The sequence below is a fragment of the Caretta caretta genome, chromosome 3, assembly GCF_965140235.1.
Source record: "Caretta caretta isolate rCarCar2 chromosome 3, rCarCar1.hap1, whole genome shotgun sequence".
Classification (NCBI taxonomy): Eukaryota; Metazoa; Chordata; order Testudines; family Cheloniidae; genus Caretta; species Caretta caretta.
The window spans coordinates 120014265-120030447 of NC_134208.1; the positions used below are offsets into that span (position 1 = coordinate 120014265).

The following is a 16183-nucleotide window of genomic DNA, read 5'->3' on the forward strand; positions in this document are numbered from 1 at the left end:
AAGAAATTGAAGGGACGCTGTCAAGTTAAAAATTATACATATTTTTGTAATTGGCCGGATGCATGATACGGATAACAATTACGTTATTAAAAATGAGAAATTTTTTAGAAAATGAATTTATTTTTCACTGTGTTGCTATTAGTTACATTTTCATTTTTCTGATCTCTTACAATGAAAATGCGCCTCATATTTCTCATCAGTAACTCCTCTGGCTGATAAAGCAGCATTGCAAATGAGCTTCCCAGGGGGTCTCACTTTTTCATAGGGATGAGGGATAATCTCCATTCCTCCACAGGAAAAAATAAAGGGGCCTATTGTAAGGTAATAATTGGTGATCAGATTTAGAAAAGTTGTGGCCAAATTTTCACCAGCTTATCAAATGATTTGCCCTATTCTGACTAGATTGTTTTGAGGATTTTGGACACTTCTTTCGATTTTTAACCCTGCTCCAGAGTCACTTAAAAATCTTCACTGAGGTCATCATCTCCTGCTATGTGATACACTTTTCAACTCAGCCCCTGTGTATGCACACTGAAACTACTGCAGCTATTACAGTTCTCAGAGGACTATATGACTTGTGGAATTAGTAACAGTGTATGGATCTGTTCACCTCTAGGCCCATATTGGTAGTGACTGTCATTCTGTAACTTGTATGACCTGATGTCTTGCCAGTTCTTAGTGGACAGATGTCCACATCACAGAAACCAAAGTCATAGTTCGTAGTCTTATCAGAGATTGAATGGTCACAAAGATTAGGGTCCAAAATCCTGCAAAGATTTATGCTTAACTTTACTTACATGAGTTGTTTAATTGAATTTGTTGGGGCTGCTCATATGCACAGGTCTTTGCACTATCAGGACCTACGTTATCATTTCACCTGTAGAGTGAGGTCTCCTCAGGCAAGAGTTTGAGGCACATTGGCCGTGCTGCTATCCATGCTGTATCTCTTCTGTGGATGTGAAAAGTACTTGAGATTTCAATGCTGTCAATCTGACATGAGCACTAAATTCACTTGAGTGTGTGTGCATGCTAGGGTTGCCAACTGTCTAATCACACAAACCCAAACACCCTTGCCCTGCCCCCTGTCCCACCTCTTCTCCAAGGCCTCACCCCTGCCATGTCCCTTCTCCAAGGCCTCGCCCCACTCACGCCATCCCCCCTCCCTTCATCGCTTGCTCTCCCCCACCCTCACTCACTTTCACTGGGCTCGGGCAGGGGGTTGGGGTCTGGGAGGGGGTGTGGGTTCTGGGCTGGGGCCAAGGGGTTCGGAGTGTGGGAGGGGGGTCTGGGCTCAGCCTGGGCCAGGGGGTTGGGGTGCAGGATGGGGTGTGGGGTGCAGGCTCCGGTAGAGGACTCAGGACCGGGGCAGGGGGTTGGGATGCAGGAGGGGGTGTGGGCTCTGGGAGGGAGTTTGTGTGCAGGAGGGGGCTCAGGGCTGGAGCAGGGGGTTGGGGTACAGGAGGGGGTGAGGGGTGTGAGCTGTGGCTAGGCAGCGCTTACTTCGGGCAGCTCCAGAGTGGCAGCGCAGCAGGGCTAAGGCAGGCTCCCTGCCTTCTCTGGCCCCATACCACTCCCGGATGTGGCCGGTATGTCTCTATGTGGCAGGGGGCTCTACATGCTACCCCTGCCTGCAGGCATTCCTGGCCAATGGGAGCTGTGGAGTCAGCGCTCAGGGCGGGGGTTGCACGCGGTCGCTTCCAGAAGCGGTACAGAGCCAGGGCAGGCAGGGAGCCTGCCGTAGCCCTGCTGTGCTGCTGGACTTTTAGCAGCCTAAAATCTCCTGGTTTGGCTTCAGTAATCTCCAGGAGATAGAGCCTGATTCTGGGAGACTCCTGGCAAAACCAGGAGGGTTGGCAACCCTATACGCAAGGGAGAGAGAGAGAGAGAGGCCAAAATATTCTGTTTGTAGAGTGTGATTTGTTATTGCATTAGCAATAAAGAGAAAAGCAATGTTTGTGTATTGCTGCTCTTACTGTATTTCACCATCTTCTGATAGTCAACCTTTAGCAAAAAGAATACTTTGCTGCAGTTTTACTCATGTCATATATACCTTTGAGTACATTAAATTCAGTGTAGAATAGCTAATTCATACTCGCTTTACGAAATCATTCTAGCTCTTATATTCTTATAATAAAGCGAGAGGCTAGAACTAGAAACCTGTTCACAGAACACTGCAATACTTTTTTTGAGTCACAAATTTCCCTGTTATCCTCTTTTTTACTTTTTATCTTTTGGTCTGCACTTCACATGCAGGATTATTAGTGTATATATAGAAAGGGTTGATGTCTTAATTTAGCGGAGTTTTGTGACAGTGATGTTCTCCCACTGCTTGGAAAAGGGTCAAAAGAATGCCCCTAGTGTGACATTGCACTAGAAAGTGAAGGGATGTCTGTTGCAAATCACTGGGGAGTATTCTTGCAAGAAGTTATGAAACAGCATTTCAGCAGAGGATGGGGAAGTACTTACAGAATCTACAAGAAAACTAGACGGTCTTACAATGAACATAGCAAAGCCCTTGCAGTTCCCATTGCAAGGTAGATGAAACAATAATAAACACAGAACAAAGATTGTTAACCACTTTTCTGAGCACTTTATTAAATAAAAAGTTTTTCATAGTTGTCTTCAGCTCCTGACAATCCCTGTTACCAGCATGTGTGGAATTGTCTTTAAGTACACTGCAAAGCAGACAAAATCAGAAAAGTTCAAAATAATTTACCATCCAAAATAATTATTTGATTTTTTTAGTGAATTTTAAAAATGGCTAATACAGTGGTAAGTTGCAGGCTTGGGTCATTTGTCTTTTTATTAAACTATTAATTTATAACCCTTCAAAAACAGGATTCATAATAGTAACCTCTGATATAAACAGAATTACAAGAAAAGAATATCAAATAATTTATAAAAAGAAGGATTTAGTCATATGATGTTCCGCTGCAGAAATGTGGTTAGTGCTTAGCTGATTTTTCCACCTCTCCAAAATAATTTTTGGGAACATGTTTGGTTTGGTATTAAACTAAAAGTTTACTTTCTGTTTTCAGCTTCTATAACATGAAATTCTGAAACATTATGTCAGTTTGGAACCAAATTATAGGAGCACATTTTATGCTTTCTTACATAAATGTGGGTTTTCTGTTCTTTAGTTTGTTTGGGGGTTTTTTGGTGGTGGTGATGATGTTGTTTTAGGGAAACAAACTTATTTTAAAAATATGTAGGATTAAAAAAATAAAAGTGTCAAGTTACTGGTCCTCAACTCATATTGGTCACAAAATGCCCTGTTCTTTCAAGGGAGTTACGAGCAATACTGCATACAAATCAGATGTTTAATACAGACAGGCTTCTCAGCATAATATTGCTTGGTTGTTTTGTTGAGGTTTCACACACATTCATAAAAATAACAGCGTTTTTAGCTGATCTCAATAGATTTTGGCTGCAGCTGCATCATTTAAAAAAGGCTTTTTGTTCCAGTTCTTAAAGTCTCTAAGTATTGCAAGTAATTTTTTAAAGTGTCTCAATTATGATTTCTGTGTTGTGATGTCTTTAAGGGATTGATTGGGCTACAAATATGCTTTGAAAAAAAAACAAGAAAACATGCTCATGAAAAAGACCAGTAGTTCCACACAGAATATTAAGCATACAGTTGTAAACTCACATGGTTGGGTAGATTTTTTGGCAGACCCATAATCTCAACCTGCAGTGATGCTAAAGGTATTAGCAAATTAGCACTGCAAAGCTTGCCAGCTTATTCGCCAGAGTCCTGCTTGCTCTCTGACTGCTATAATTAAAACTAATTATTTTCTAAAACATAGTAATACATGAATATGTGCAATAATCGTTTTGTAGTGGGCAATCTGTGAAGTATTTTTTAAAGCTTCTTCTGTCCCCGGCCAATATCCCCCCTCAGTTTTTTATGCTGTGCGTGTGCTAACTAGCCAGCGTTGCCATTTGCAGAAAAGCAATCTGGTCCAACAACCATCAGGTTAATGTTATTTTATTTAAAGAATGTTGCTTTTCTAATTCTTATAATTTGTACATTTTGCAAATCTAATTCCTCCACTTTCTTGCCGCACCTTTTTATCTGTCCTTCCCCCTTTTGCTTATCTTGAATCTCTAAAAATAAAATGGTTGTCTTATAGATGGTCCCAATTTTTAGTGAATGCTGTGCACATAGTGATCAGGCAGTGTCTAGCAGTTGTTCTTTGGCTATTTGCATTGATTTGATGACATGTCATCTCTCAGAATCTGCTCTGTCACGTATTGTATGTATTTTTACCTCAGAATCTTTTCTTGCATTCATATTAGAAATCCAGAAACTCAGCGGCAGTGCTGCAGTAAAAATATACTTACCACTTGCGTCTTCAAACACTGAACAAAAATTAACTAACGTTCACAACACCCCAACAAGGTGTCTGTGTAAGTATTATCTGAACATGTAGTCTGAGTACTCACCTGTTGTCCCACCTGGCTTCTGCAGGAGAGAAAAGTTGAATGCCCATTTCCCCCTTAGAGCTGATTTTATAGATGTGTGATTCAGTAGTTGGGAGATGAATGTGTCGGAACCCCAAGGCTTTTAGTACCTTAAATAAAAAAACTCACATAACCATGGAGTTCAAACTGCAGATAGTGGAGAGAAATAGCAACATGGTCTGCTAGCCACCAAATCAAACAGGAGTATGACTCGAATTTTCACCCTTTTCCCAGCATTAACACAGAGATCAATTTTTCAAACAGTTTTGGCTTATGTTCTGCTCTAGATAAAGTGAAAGATGTAACTGTTTCCAAAGAAGATTGTCATCTTCTTACTATATACCAGCCCAATCTTGTTATAGACACAAACTTGCCAGCAGCATTAAAATTTTATTTATACTTTGTAAAATGATTTTGCAGTGTGATAGTTGGTTTTTTTCCCCCCTTTGTTTTTTTGTCTGCTTAAATCTAAGAGACTTCCAGATTTCCAGGTGCTATAATAAAAGGAGGAGAGAGGAAGGTGGAAGACCTGTGCTTCATATACCATCAGTTTTTGACAGCAGGAAGCATTTTCTTGTAAAGCCAAACCTATCATGCTAAACTGTTTCTCCTGTTTTTGATTAGCACCTATGGGTCTTGCAGATATGATGACACCTGGTGAGTCCAAACTGCCCCTTCCTCTCAAAGCAGATGGCAAAGAAGAAGGACCCCCACAGCCCGAGAGCAAGTCAAAGGTATTTCCTTCCTCTGCACGTGGTGTTGGTTTGGCCCAGCAGAAGTCCGCTATGTTGTCCTCCATTCTCTGGTTTTGGCCTACCCTCTTTTATTCTTTCCTGCATGCCTTTTCCATTCATGTGCATTCTGTTTCTTTTCTTTCTTATTTTTTCCTCCATTGTGTGGATCTGAAAGTTACTAGTTCTTATGGCATTTTAACTCGCGGGGGCAAAGCAACCCACTCAATCAGTTGTGTGGGGATTTGGCTAAGCCAGGTGGGTGGGAAAGGAGGGTCTTGCCTGGTTTCAATACTTGCAGCCATTTTTCTCTGCCTTCAGTTATAGCTTCCTGTTTTGGCCGCCTCCGCAGCAGCAACATACGTTAATATTTTGCTTTCCTGCCTTATTTGATAAAATAAGGTGAACAGCTTTTTTTTCTTTCTTTCATAAGGGGAAACCCATGCTTAGCATTCCATTTGAGCTTGAAGTAAGCATGGTGGCTTAGTGACTTTAGCCAAGCATCCAGCAAACTTTCCAAATTATACTAATTAACAATGTTGTTTTAATACCTTTATATATATATATATATTTCTATATGTGTGTGTTTTCTGTATGTCTCTCTCTGTTTATATATATATATTTTATATATAAAAAGAATTGGTCAGTCTGTTAAACTGGATGTATTTTTTTTGTTTTTGTTTTTAATAAAGTTTGCCCTGCCTTTGTCATATTATTTTTTTTTTATTCCTCTACCACAGGATAGCTACAGCTCTCAGGGTATTTCTCAGCCCCCAACCCCAGGCAACCTGCCAGTCCCTTCCCCAATGTCCCCAAGCTCTGCTAGCATCTCCTCATTTCATGGAGATGAAAGTGATAGCATTAGCAGCCCAGGCTGGCCAAAGACTCCATCAAGCCCTGTAAGTGGCTCTGGTTTTTTTGGTTTTTTTTGTAATTAATTATATTTTAATGCTTGCTTGTTTGTTTTATAAATTCTTTTTCTTCATAATTTATCCACTAAAGGATTTTCTTTCTTTATAATAATAGGGCCAAATTCAGCTCTCAGATACATGCGTACAACTCCCACTGTCTTGGCTTCTGTGGGACCTGAGCATGCCTATCAGAGGGCAAAATTTGACCCAGTAGTAATAAAAAAAGTAAAATTGAGTGCATCGTGTAAGTTTACTGTCTGGTAATACAACAGTTGTTGTGAAGAAAGCATCCTTCCCATAATGCATCAGCTTACAGAGCATGCCAATTGTGTTGATAAGGACATTCCATTTCTTTTATTGGGTCCAAACTCCTTCACACAACTGACTTCATTGTTTGTCCCACTGTTCATTAAGTATTACTATTTTAAAAAAAACAAATATTTTCCCCTCTCTGGGTAGTAAGAACAGGCACAATATGGATTACATGTTCTGCACCACAAAAGGCACCTCAGACAAGTCTGTCATTTACAGTTCTGAAACATTTTTATTTCCAAATTTCATTTGTAGAACTTTAAATTCTCAGGGCACAATCTGAAATAATATCGGTTGTGATTTGTTTCACTCAGTTAGTTAAAATGAACCAAAAGGTTGGTGAAAAAGTTAATGCATGTATATTTTTAGAAAGCTCCTTTTTTAGATGAACAATGTGTACTCACACTAGAAACAGGTTATGCAGAAGAATCTGGATCCAGAACAGCATGAGACATAACATTTAAATTAACTATCATTTCCAGGTGAGATGCATAGAGCAAAAAAATACAAAAAAAAAGTATGCAAATATAAGCATATATGGGGATCTAATATCCATTTGACCATTTTTGGCTTATTTCTTAAACTAGGAAAGTATATGTCATTCTTTTATTTAAAATATAACTTCACTCAAGCAAAATACTATATTATAGTTATATCTGAAATATAATGCTCTTTTTCAATTTTAATGCATAGTTAACTTTGCAGCTAGTCTTCAGTAATGCCTTAGTTTTCACAAGATAAATTGAAGAGCGCAACTCAAGGCGAAAGCAATTTGGAGAGGGGGAAAAAGTCTACCAATCCAGAGCCTGAAAGTATAACATCCAAGACAGGGAATGTTATTAATCACTATTATCTTGTTGCAGCAGATAGACCAGACATTAAAGTTGTCCCCAAAAATGTTTATAGACTTCACATGGCAATTCAGAGTTACTAACTTTTTGTTCCTCTGAGAAAGTAGTTAAGCTCATGGAGGGTGACATTCTTGCTAGTGTAGAGGGTCCATACAAGCCCTTCTGAACCACATTTAATGGGCTCAAGTGGATTTTTAGGGTTCTTGTGCATGCCGTCTGCACTGGTGTGAATTTCACCTTAAAAGGCCTGAGGAGGTATGTAGCCCTGCAGGGGAGAACAGGGGAAGTATAGGGATGAAATGCACCACCTTAATTTTGATGTCCATATGACATTGACTTTGAGTCTCAGAAGGCAGCTGGTGTTCTTTACGCCCTCCAGGTCCCATCCTGTCTTAATTTTAATAAAGTTTCTGAATGGACAATGCTATAAACTGGTAATGGGAAATTTTCTTTTCTTTTTTTTTAATGTTTCACTTTTTCTTTTCTGGAAGATTGGAAAATATTTTGTCCAGTGAATGTGCATTCCTGAGCTCATTTTAATAATTTGTTAATAAACCACAGGGACCATCGTGAGCATATATGTTTTGTTCCCACTTAAAATTAACAAAGACAATTAGAATATATGTGTGAAGGATGTGGAAGGCTTTATGGTTTTGCTTTCAGGTTAAACCTCCTATTCCACATTCCCCTCTCTTCAAATGCAATATTACACCTCCTGTTCAGAGTTCTTAGCAATGATTCCATAACTTCAGTTAGCTTCTCAATACATAGTTCGAGTGACTAGAGTGGTGGTGGTTTGGAGAACTACAGAATTATAGAAAAATAAGAAATGTCAACCAGCTGATATCTTTTTATCTGTGGAGGCCAGACTGTTGGATAACTTTGTTTACAGCTGATATTGACAACACTAGTCTGACTTTGATTGAAATTATTATTGGGATTCCCCATTCTTCCCAGTGATATATGAAAATAGCCTGTGCTGGCTAATTTATTCATCAGATTATCCAAGTGCTAAGGTTCTGATAGAGTTCTTGGCTCCAGGAGTGAGTGTGGGCAAGGGGGAGCATGGTCTGTGGTTAGCTTTGCAGAACCCCTGCACCAGCAGAGTGGGTCATTTTGTTCAGTGATTCCTTTATGCAAGTGCAGAGGGAGAAGATGCAGAGAAGGGACTGTATAATGATATACATTGTGGGATGCTCCACCTGGATAGTTACAGTGGCATTGCTATACTGTAATCAGTTATGTAAAGAATAAAATGGCTTAAAAATTCATTAAAATAGAATATGAAAATATGTGAGTGTCTCAATATGAGAGAGACTGTGAGCAGGGTCATTGACACAAATTAAAACAGTAGGGTTATGAACCCTCTTAAAATGCTCTGAAACTGTTCACTGTATGTATCTATGTACCCATATTACAGTAGAGATAGTTGAATGGTACGTTTTTCCAACAGTGCTTTCAGTGAGAGATTTGCAATCTGTGGAATCCTTCAGGCAATCAATAAAAATCTCCATGACTGTGCATTGTCTCTTGAAAGCACGAAGGAGTCTTTTGCAAGCAGTCTTTTGAGATTTCAGCCATGCGCAGTTTTGACTGTATGTGTACTCTGTGTGTGTGCGTGCATGTGCATGTGGGTATATAATCAAAATAGGTCTTTATTATTATATAAATATTAACAAACTCTTAAAGTGGGATTTTCAGGCTGTGTTTTACACACACATACACAGATGCAAACAGACATAACTACCTGCAGCTAAAATCTGAAAGGAATTGTTGGAGGAGACAATGAACTATCAAGCAGATACCTTGGATTGCCTGAAGGATTCTTGCAGATTTACCATAGGAGATGTGGTAGATTATTGTTCTATGAGGAGGCATCAGTGTATGTTTTGGCGTGATATAAATAATATACAAATTAAATATGGAAATGAGTTTGCTTCTTCTCATCTTGTTTCAAAAGCCACCACCCACTTTGGCATGACAGGATCTCTCCACAGGAAGGTCCTGGGGCTAGAGTAGCAGAGGTTAGGGTTATAGGCACTGTTCCCTCTAAGCTGTGCGGGTGTGTGCACACACACATATCCTAAACCCCACACCCACTGCAAAACACCGCGTGCACAACAATTTGCACAGAAGCACAACAATTTGCACAGAAGAAATTTTTTGCACGCATGGCCTGTCAAAAATCTGCACAGAAGAAATTTTTTGCACACATGGACTGTCAAAAATTAGAGGGAACATTGGTTACAGGGGAATTGAAGCAAGGTGACAGAGCAGGGATCGGCCACCTTTGGCATGCAGCCCGTCAGGGAAATCTGCTGGTGGGCCGGGATGGCTTGTTTACCTTAGCGTCCGCAGGTTCGGCCGATCGCGGCTCCCGCTGGCCGCGGTTCGTCACTCTAGGCCAATGGAGGCTGCGGGAAGCGGCGTGGGGCAAGAGATGTGCTGGTCGCCGCTTCCCGCAGCCCCCATTGGCCTGGAACGGTGAACCATGGCCAGTGGGAGCTGCAACTGGCCGAACCTGCCGATGCTGCGGGTAAACAAACCGGCCCGGCCCAGCAGCGGATTTCCCTGACGGGCGGCGTGCCAAAGGTTGCCAATCCCTGTGATAGAGCGAGGTGTGACAAACTTGCCTAAACCCTCTTGGTTATTTTAATCAGACCATAAATGCACTCACAAAGAAAAATGTAGGATAATTGTTATTATTCCAATATTGCTTGGTGCTCCCATTTTAATTAAGTTAGTCAGTAGTTATGCTGTAATAAATCCCTATTTTCTAAGGTTTAAAACTTACCTGCTCTAGGCTGAATCTGGCCATACAGGACTGCAGTTTGTGTTAGTGTGTGAACAAGCTTGTGTAAAATCTGTCATTTTGCACAAAGTTCAGAAGAGAAAAAAAAACATTTACTTTGGGAAAAGGGTGTTGTTTTCCCCCAGTGCATTCTTCTAAGATTAATGTTTTGTTTTAAAAGAAAATTACAGAGTGAGAAGCACTTCTTACCTTCTGCAAACTTTCAAAAGTTTTCAGATTATACTGTCATTTTGGAGTCTACTGCCATGTTACAGAAGAGCAACATAATTTGATATGTTTTGGTGGGATATACTATAGAAATAGTATAAGCCCAGTATGAAAGACTGTAAACCAGTTGCCATTTTGCAGTGATACTGGTTTAAAAGAAGAAGAATTTTAGTGTAAAACTTTTCATTTGAATTTTAAGCCTGAAAATTCTTCTACTGGTGAACTTGTATAAAAGCGTAATAGAAACTAGTTTATTACCTCCTACATTAGATGTAAGTGGAGATAAAATTTGCTATATAAAACCTTGTAGTTCCTGCCTAGAATATAGATAATGATGTCTGTGACATCACAAATGTGAGACTGTGAAATTAATGCTGGTAAAAGGTAGAATCATTTTGTTCTTCACTTAAGTGGGTAGCACTGTAGCTCCACTCTGCTCTGCTATTCAGTGGTATATGCTCATCCCTAGGTTCCTATTTGAGAATAAAATATTTAGGATTATGACTTGTCCACTTACTGTCCATCCTCTTTTTTTAATTTTCCTTTCCATTTTAATAATCTTTGAAGTAAAAAGATTACTGCTTAAATACTGTTTAAAAGCAAAATGCTCCTAAATGCGTGGGATGAAGCAATTTCAGTTACAGAACTGATATCACAACCACATACAGAATCATTAAATTTGTCCTTTCACAGCCTAATCCACGGGGCTTATGCCAGTGCACACACCTCCCTCCATTTAAAACCGGTAAACCACATTCAGCCTTGGCTCCATTGACTTCCAGGAGAGTTGCAGCACAGCTGAATTTGGTTCACTGAATTCAATATTGCACCTCCTAATTTCAAAATGTGAAAGATAATATTACATACATATCAGTAGGGAGGATTACAACTGAAGAAATTAGAAATTCAGTTAGCAAAATGGGGAGCTTTTCAGGAGGCTATTTATTTAATTAAAATTAATATCCATTCACTGGAAATAACAACAACAATGGAACTGCAGGGTCACATCCTCTTGGCTCTGATTCTCTTCCCTCCTGGCTCTTCCCCAACATTGTCAAGTTTCAGGCAGAGACCAGAGTGAGATTTGGAGCTCTTCAGATTTTCCAGACCAAAGTGTACAAGGTGATTGGTGGCAGTGCTTTATGTGAGCTGCCGTTGGCTTTCTGAACACCACAGTAATCAACAGGCTAAAGTTATTGGAAGCTGCGTGTCGCCACATTACATGTTGCATCGTTCCATAGTGCCAAGCCCCGTTCAGAACCCTGTGATCAACAGGGAGCTCGTTCTGTACTCATCCCAAAGCACATTTGGGAATTTTGTTCAGAGCTGATCAGTCCAAAACTTTTTTTGCTTATTTTAAAATATTTTACCCTACAAGGCAAAAAAAAAAAAAAAAAAAACAGAGAAAAGTTAAGAAGGGGAAGGGCAGTGGGTGGACAAGGATAGGTGGAATGTTTACCTCAGCCGGGGCCACACCTCTGATATGTTACATATACAGAATACATTTCCTTCTCCATGATGTCATGTGAATATCTCCTTCCCACATACCTTTGTGTTCAAATGTCCTGATCATGTGTAATTCTGAATAACACCAAGTTCACTAGGGGGCAAATCATCTCCCCTCTTCTGTAGGGGCAGAGGGCCCTCTTGCAGCAGAACCCAGAGCACTTATCCTGTGTGGAAGGGGGACACTACTGAGAGAGCTACACATGAGTGGGGTGCAATCCCTGTGAGTCACAGAGCCCAGCACACAAGGGTCTCTGCTTGCATAGCAAAGGTGTGGTGAACAGGTCCAGGGCAGGCTGGTGGATGCACTTCTACACAGATCCACCAGCTGTTTCCTCTCCCTTCCCTTCCTTACAAGGGGAGGGAGATGAGGTCAAATTAGAGGAGTAACCACATAATGGTTCCATTCCTACTACTCAACAGAGGGAGAACTAATTTTCCTCCCACCCTCCACTTTTGTGGATTTTCCCATTGCCTGGCCCAGCTACTTGGAAGGGGCTCTGCTTCTGTTTATAGCCCTAATTTTCATCAGTGTGCTATGTATGCTCTTTCTGCACACGCTGAATACATGTGATGGCTATACTCTGTGGTTCTCTTTCACGTTTGCAAGTGAAGAGAGTGGTTACTCATGACCAGTACTCAAATTGGCTGGTATGAGAAAATGACAGTTGGTTCCCTCTTCTGCGGTTTGTTTTTTTTTAGCCAGCCATGAGGGGAAGAGTAGGTAAGACATAATCACCTACCCCTGCCCAATTCCAACCCTGCTCCCAAAGAAGGTTGGTCATCCTAGCTTCTGCTCTAAGCTGTTTCTTCAGAATTCCTCTTCTGATGGAGCATTTTAGTGCTTTCTTTCTTTCAGGGTGTTCTTTGTATTATTACAAGTTGTTCAGAAGAGGCTGATTTTAATGTAGCTTAATTTAAAATTGTAAAGCGCTTTGAGATCTGTGGATGAAAAGCACTATATAAAAACTAGATATTATTTTTTAAATGACTTGAGGCATCATCAGAAACTTGCCTTCTGGGATCCAAAGCTCAGATCAATGAAAGAAACATAAGAAAATAATGAAAATGGGGAGTTTGGGCCCTTTATTTAAAATCATGTAACTTGCAGTATATGGACAGAATGTACTGTTTGTGCCAGAACTAGTAGCCTTCATTCCTGACTGTTGTGTGACAGCTTTAGTTTGTTTGACATCTTCTCTTCTTCAATGTTGTGAGTATCTTACTTTCTTTTCCTTTCCCTTCCCACCCTTCCCCCAACTCTATTTTTTTTCATTTTCTGCTCTAGAAATCAAGTTCCTCCACCACAACTGGAGAAAAGATCACAAAAGTCTATGAGCTGGGAAGTGAGCCAGAACGCAAGATGTGGGTGGATCGATACCTCACCTTCATGGAAGAAAGGGGCACGCCTGTGGCCAGTCTGCCGGCTGTAGGCAAGAAGCCACTGGACCTGTTCAGGCTTTATGTCTGTGTCAAAGAGATCGGAGGTTTAGCACAGGTGAGCAGAAGTGCATGAAGGCGTGGGAAGTGGCATGGGATGAAGGCGCGGGAATGAAGGTGGATGAAGGTGCGGGAAGTGGCGTGGGCCCAGGGATGAAGGCAAGGTCCACACAGGCACTCGGTTTGTGGTAGATTTACACTCCAGCTTGCCATGAACTCAGTGTTTATGTAAACAAGTCCTGAGGTTCATTTTGGGCTGCACAAGTGCTCTCATAGTGCACAGTGTGGCTCTAAATTGCCGAGTGTCAAGGGAGCTTAGGCTGCTGTCTGATCAAGGGGACTCTAGTAGTGCTAAGAGAGAATCAGAAGAGAAGGCCATTGGATTAAAGAGAAGGGTTAGAAACATGGAAGAAGATCAAAACAGGTGATGGAAAACAGCTATTCTAGAGATGGAAGAAAAGAGAGAGCCTGAAATCCATCCATCTCAGACAGGAAAATGCCTCTAGGAAAAGTCAGTTCAAATCTCTTAGGAAGTGGCAGGAGTATTTAATGTGCAAGCAATGTCTGTCCCAAACCATTCTTCCCTCTGTATGTTTAGATTGTACACTCAGCCGGGAAGGGACTTGTGTTTTCCTCTGTTTGGAAAATACCTACCACATGTTTGGCACTGTCTAAATCTATATAAATACAATAATAATAAATAATGGGGAAACCTAACCTAAAGACAGGAAGGTAGACTGTGGAAGGGGCTGCAAATAAAAAAGACATAGAAGTCAGAGATACAGTTTGCTGCATTGAACCTTGTCTTTCCCACCAAGAGTAAATATGAGGCCTGTGATGTCACAGGTGAGAGAATGTGAGGTTCCTTTTCCCACGTGCGACTTGGGGTTAGTAATAGTTGCCTGACTCACACAGGTGCTGTGAACATTAACTTATTTAAGTTCAATCCCATTCGTGTCTTTAGAGCCGGGTTGATCCTTTAATGTTTGTGGAGCACTTTGAAAGGGTAAAGCACTAGAGTAGATGCTAAATATTAAGTAGTAGCATTATTGGATTTGGGGTTCAAAACCTTCTTTTTGCCTTGCTGTCTCTTTCTTACGTAGTATGTTTTTCCCCCTCCACCTAAGGCCCAGGCCTGCTGTGTGCTGAATGCTTCCTGTGAGATGGTGAGAGCTCACAACTCAAACTGAATTAAGGGGAATTGAGGGTGATCAACACTTTGCTGGATCAGGCCCTAAATTATTAGTTAGATGTAACTAAAATACACATGAGATCTCTACACTACAACATACAATCTGAAAACAGAAGTATGTTAAATTGAATTGGGCCCATGGAAAGTGAGCCCCTGGTAACCCTCCCACCTAGCCAGTTCTGGAAACCCACTTCCAGCAGTGATTACTGCTGATTTTAACAGTAGTACTGTATGTAGCATGATGTAGCATATTGAATTATATAAAAAAGAAGCTTACAAGAAGTGGAAGGTTGGACATATGACCAGGGAAGAGTATAAAAATATTGCTCGGGCATGTAGGAATGTTATCAGGAGGGCCAAATCGCACCTGGAGCTGCAGCTAGCCAGAGATGTCAAGAGTAACAAGAAGGGTTTCTTCAGGTATGTTGGCAACAAGAAGAAAGCCAAGGAATGTGTGGGCCCCTTACTGAATGAGGGAGGCAAACAAGTGACAGAGGATGTGGAAAAAGCTAATGTACTCAATGCTTTTTTTGCCTCTGTTTTCACGAACAAGGTCAGCTCCCAGACTGCTACGCTGGGCATCACAAAATGGGGAAGAGATGGCCAGCCCTATGTGGAGATAGAGGTGGTTAGGGACTATTTAGAAAAGCTGGACGTGCACAAGTCCATGGGGCCGGACGAGTTGCATCCGAGAGTGCTGAAGGAATTGGCGGCTGTGATTGCAGAGCCATTGGCCATTATCTTTGAAAACTCGTGGCGAACCGGGGAAGTCCCGGATGACTGGAAAAAGGCTAATGTAGTGCCAATCTTTAAAAAAGGGAAGAAGGAGGATCCTGGGAACTACAGGCCAGTCAGCCTCACTTCAGTCCCTGGAAAAATCATGGAGCAGGTCCTCAAAGAATCAATCCTGAAGCACTTGCATGAGAGGAAAGTGATCAGGAACAGCCAGCATGGATTCACCAAGGGAAGGTCATGCCTGACTAATCTAATCGCCTTTTATGATGAGATTACTGGTTCTGTGGATGAAGGGAAAGCAGTGGATGTATTGTTTCTTAACTTTAGCAAAGCTTTTGACACGGTCTCCCACAGTATTCTTGTCAGCAAGTTAAGGAAGTATGGGCTGGATGAATGCACTACAAGGTGGGTAGAAAGCTGGCTAGATTGTCGGGCTCAACGGGTAGTGCTCAATGGCTCCATATCTAGTTGGCAGCCGGTATCAAGTGGAGTACCCCAAGGGTCGGTCCTGGGGCCGGTTTTGTTCAATATCTTCATAAATGATCTGGAGGATGGTGTGGATTGCACTCTCAGCAAATTTGCGGATGATACTAAACTGGGAGGAGTGGTAGATACGCTGGAGGGGAGGGATAGGATACAGAAAGACCTAGACAAATTGGAGGATTGGGCCAAAAGAAATCTGATGAGGTTCAATAAGGATAAGTGCAGGGTCCTGCACTTAGGACGGAAGAACCCAATGCACAGCTACAGACTAGGGACCGAATGGCTAGGCAGCAGTTCTGCGGAAAAGGACCTAGGGGTGACAGTGGACGAGAAGCTGGATATGAGTCAGCAGTGTGCCCTTGTTGCCAAGAAGGCCAATGGCATTTTGGGATGTATAAGTAGGGGCATAGCGAGCAGATCGAGGGACGTGATCGTTCCCCTCTATTCGACATTGGTGAGGCCTCATCTGGAGTACTGTGTCCAGTTTTGGGCCCCACACTTCAAGAAGGATGTGGATAAATTGGAGAGAGTCCAGCGAA

General features: G+C 41.4%; 1 protein-coding gene across 16 annotated transcripts in view; it reads left to right on the forward strand.

Moving 5' to 3' along the window:
- Positions 1–16183, forward strand: part of ARID1B (AT-rich interaction domain 1B) — a 408038-nt gene that overhangs the window by 356327 nt on the left and 35528 nt on the right. For 9 of the 16 annotated variants that reach the window (XM_048844164.2, XM_048844156.2, XM_048844161.2 and 6 more), the window contains 3 exons: positions 5089–5198; positions 5936–6094; positions 13083–13292. In XM_048844164.2, coding sequence (XP_048700121.2) covers positions 5089–5198; positions 5936–6094; positions 13083–13292 — 479 coding nt within the window. The remainder of the gene's footprint in view (positions 1–5088; positions 5199–5935; positions 6095–13082; positions 13293–16183) is intronic. The other 7 variants (XM_048844165.2, XM_048844166.2, XM_075126831.1 and 4 more) reach the window with 3 other exon arrangements.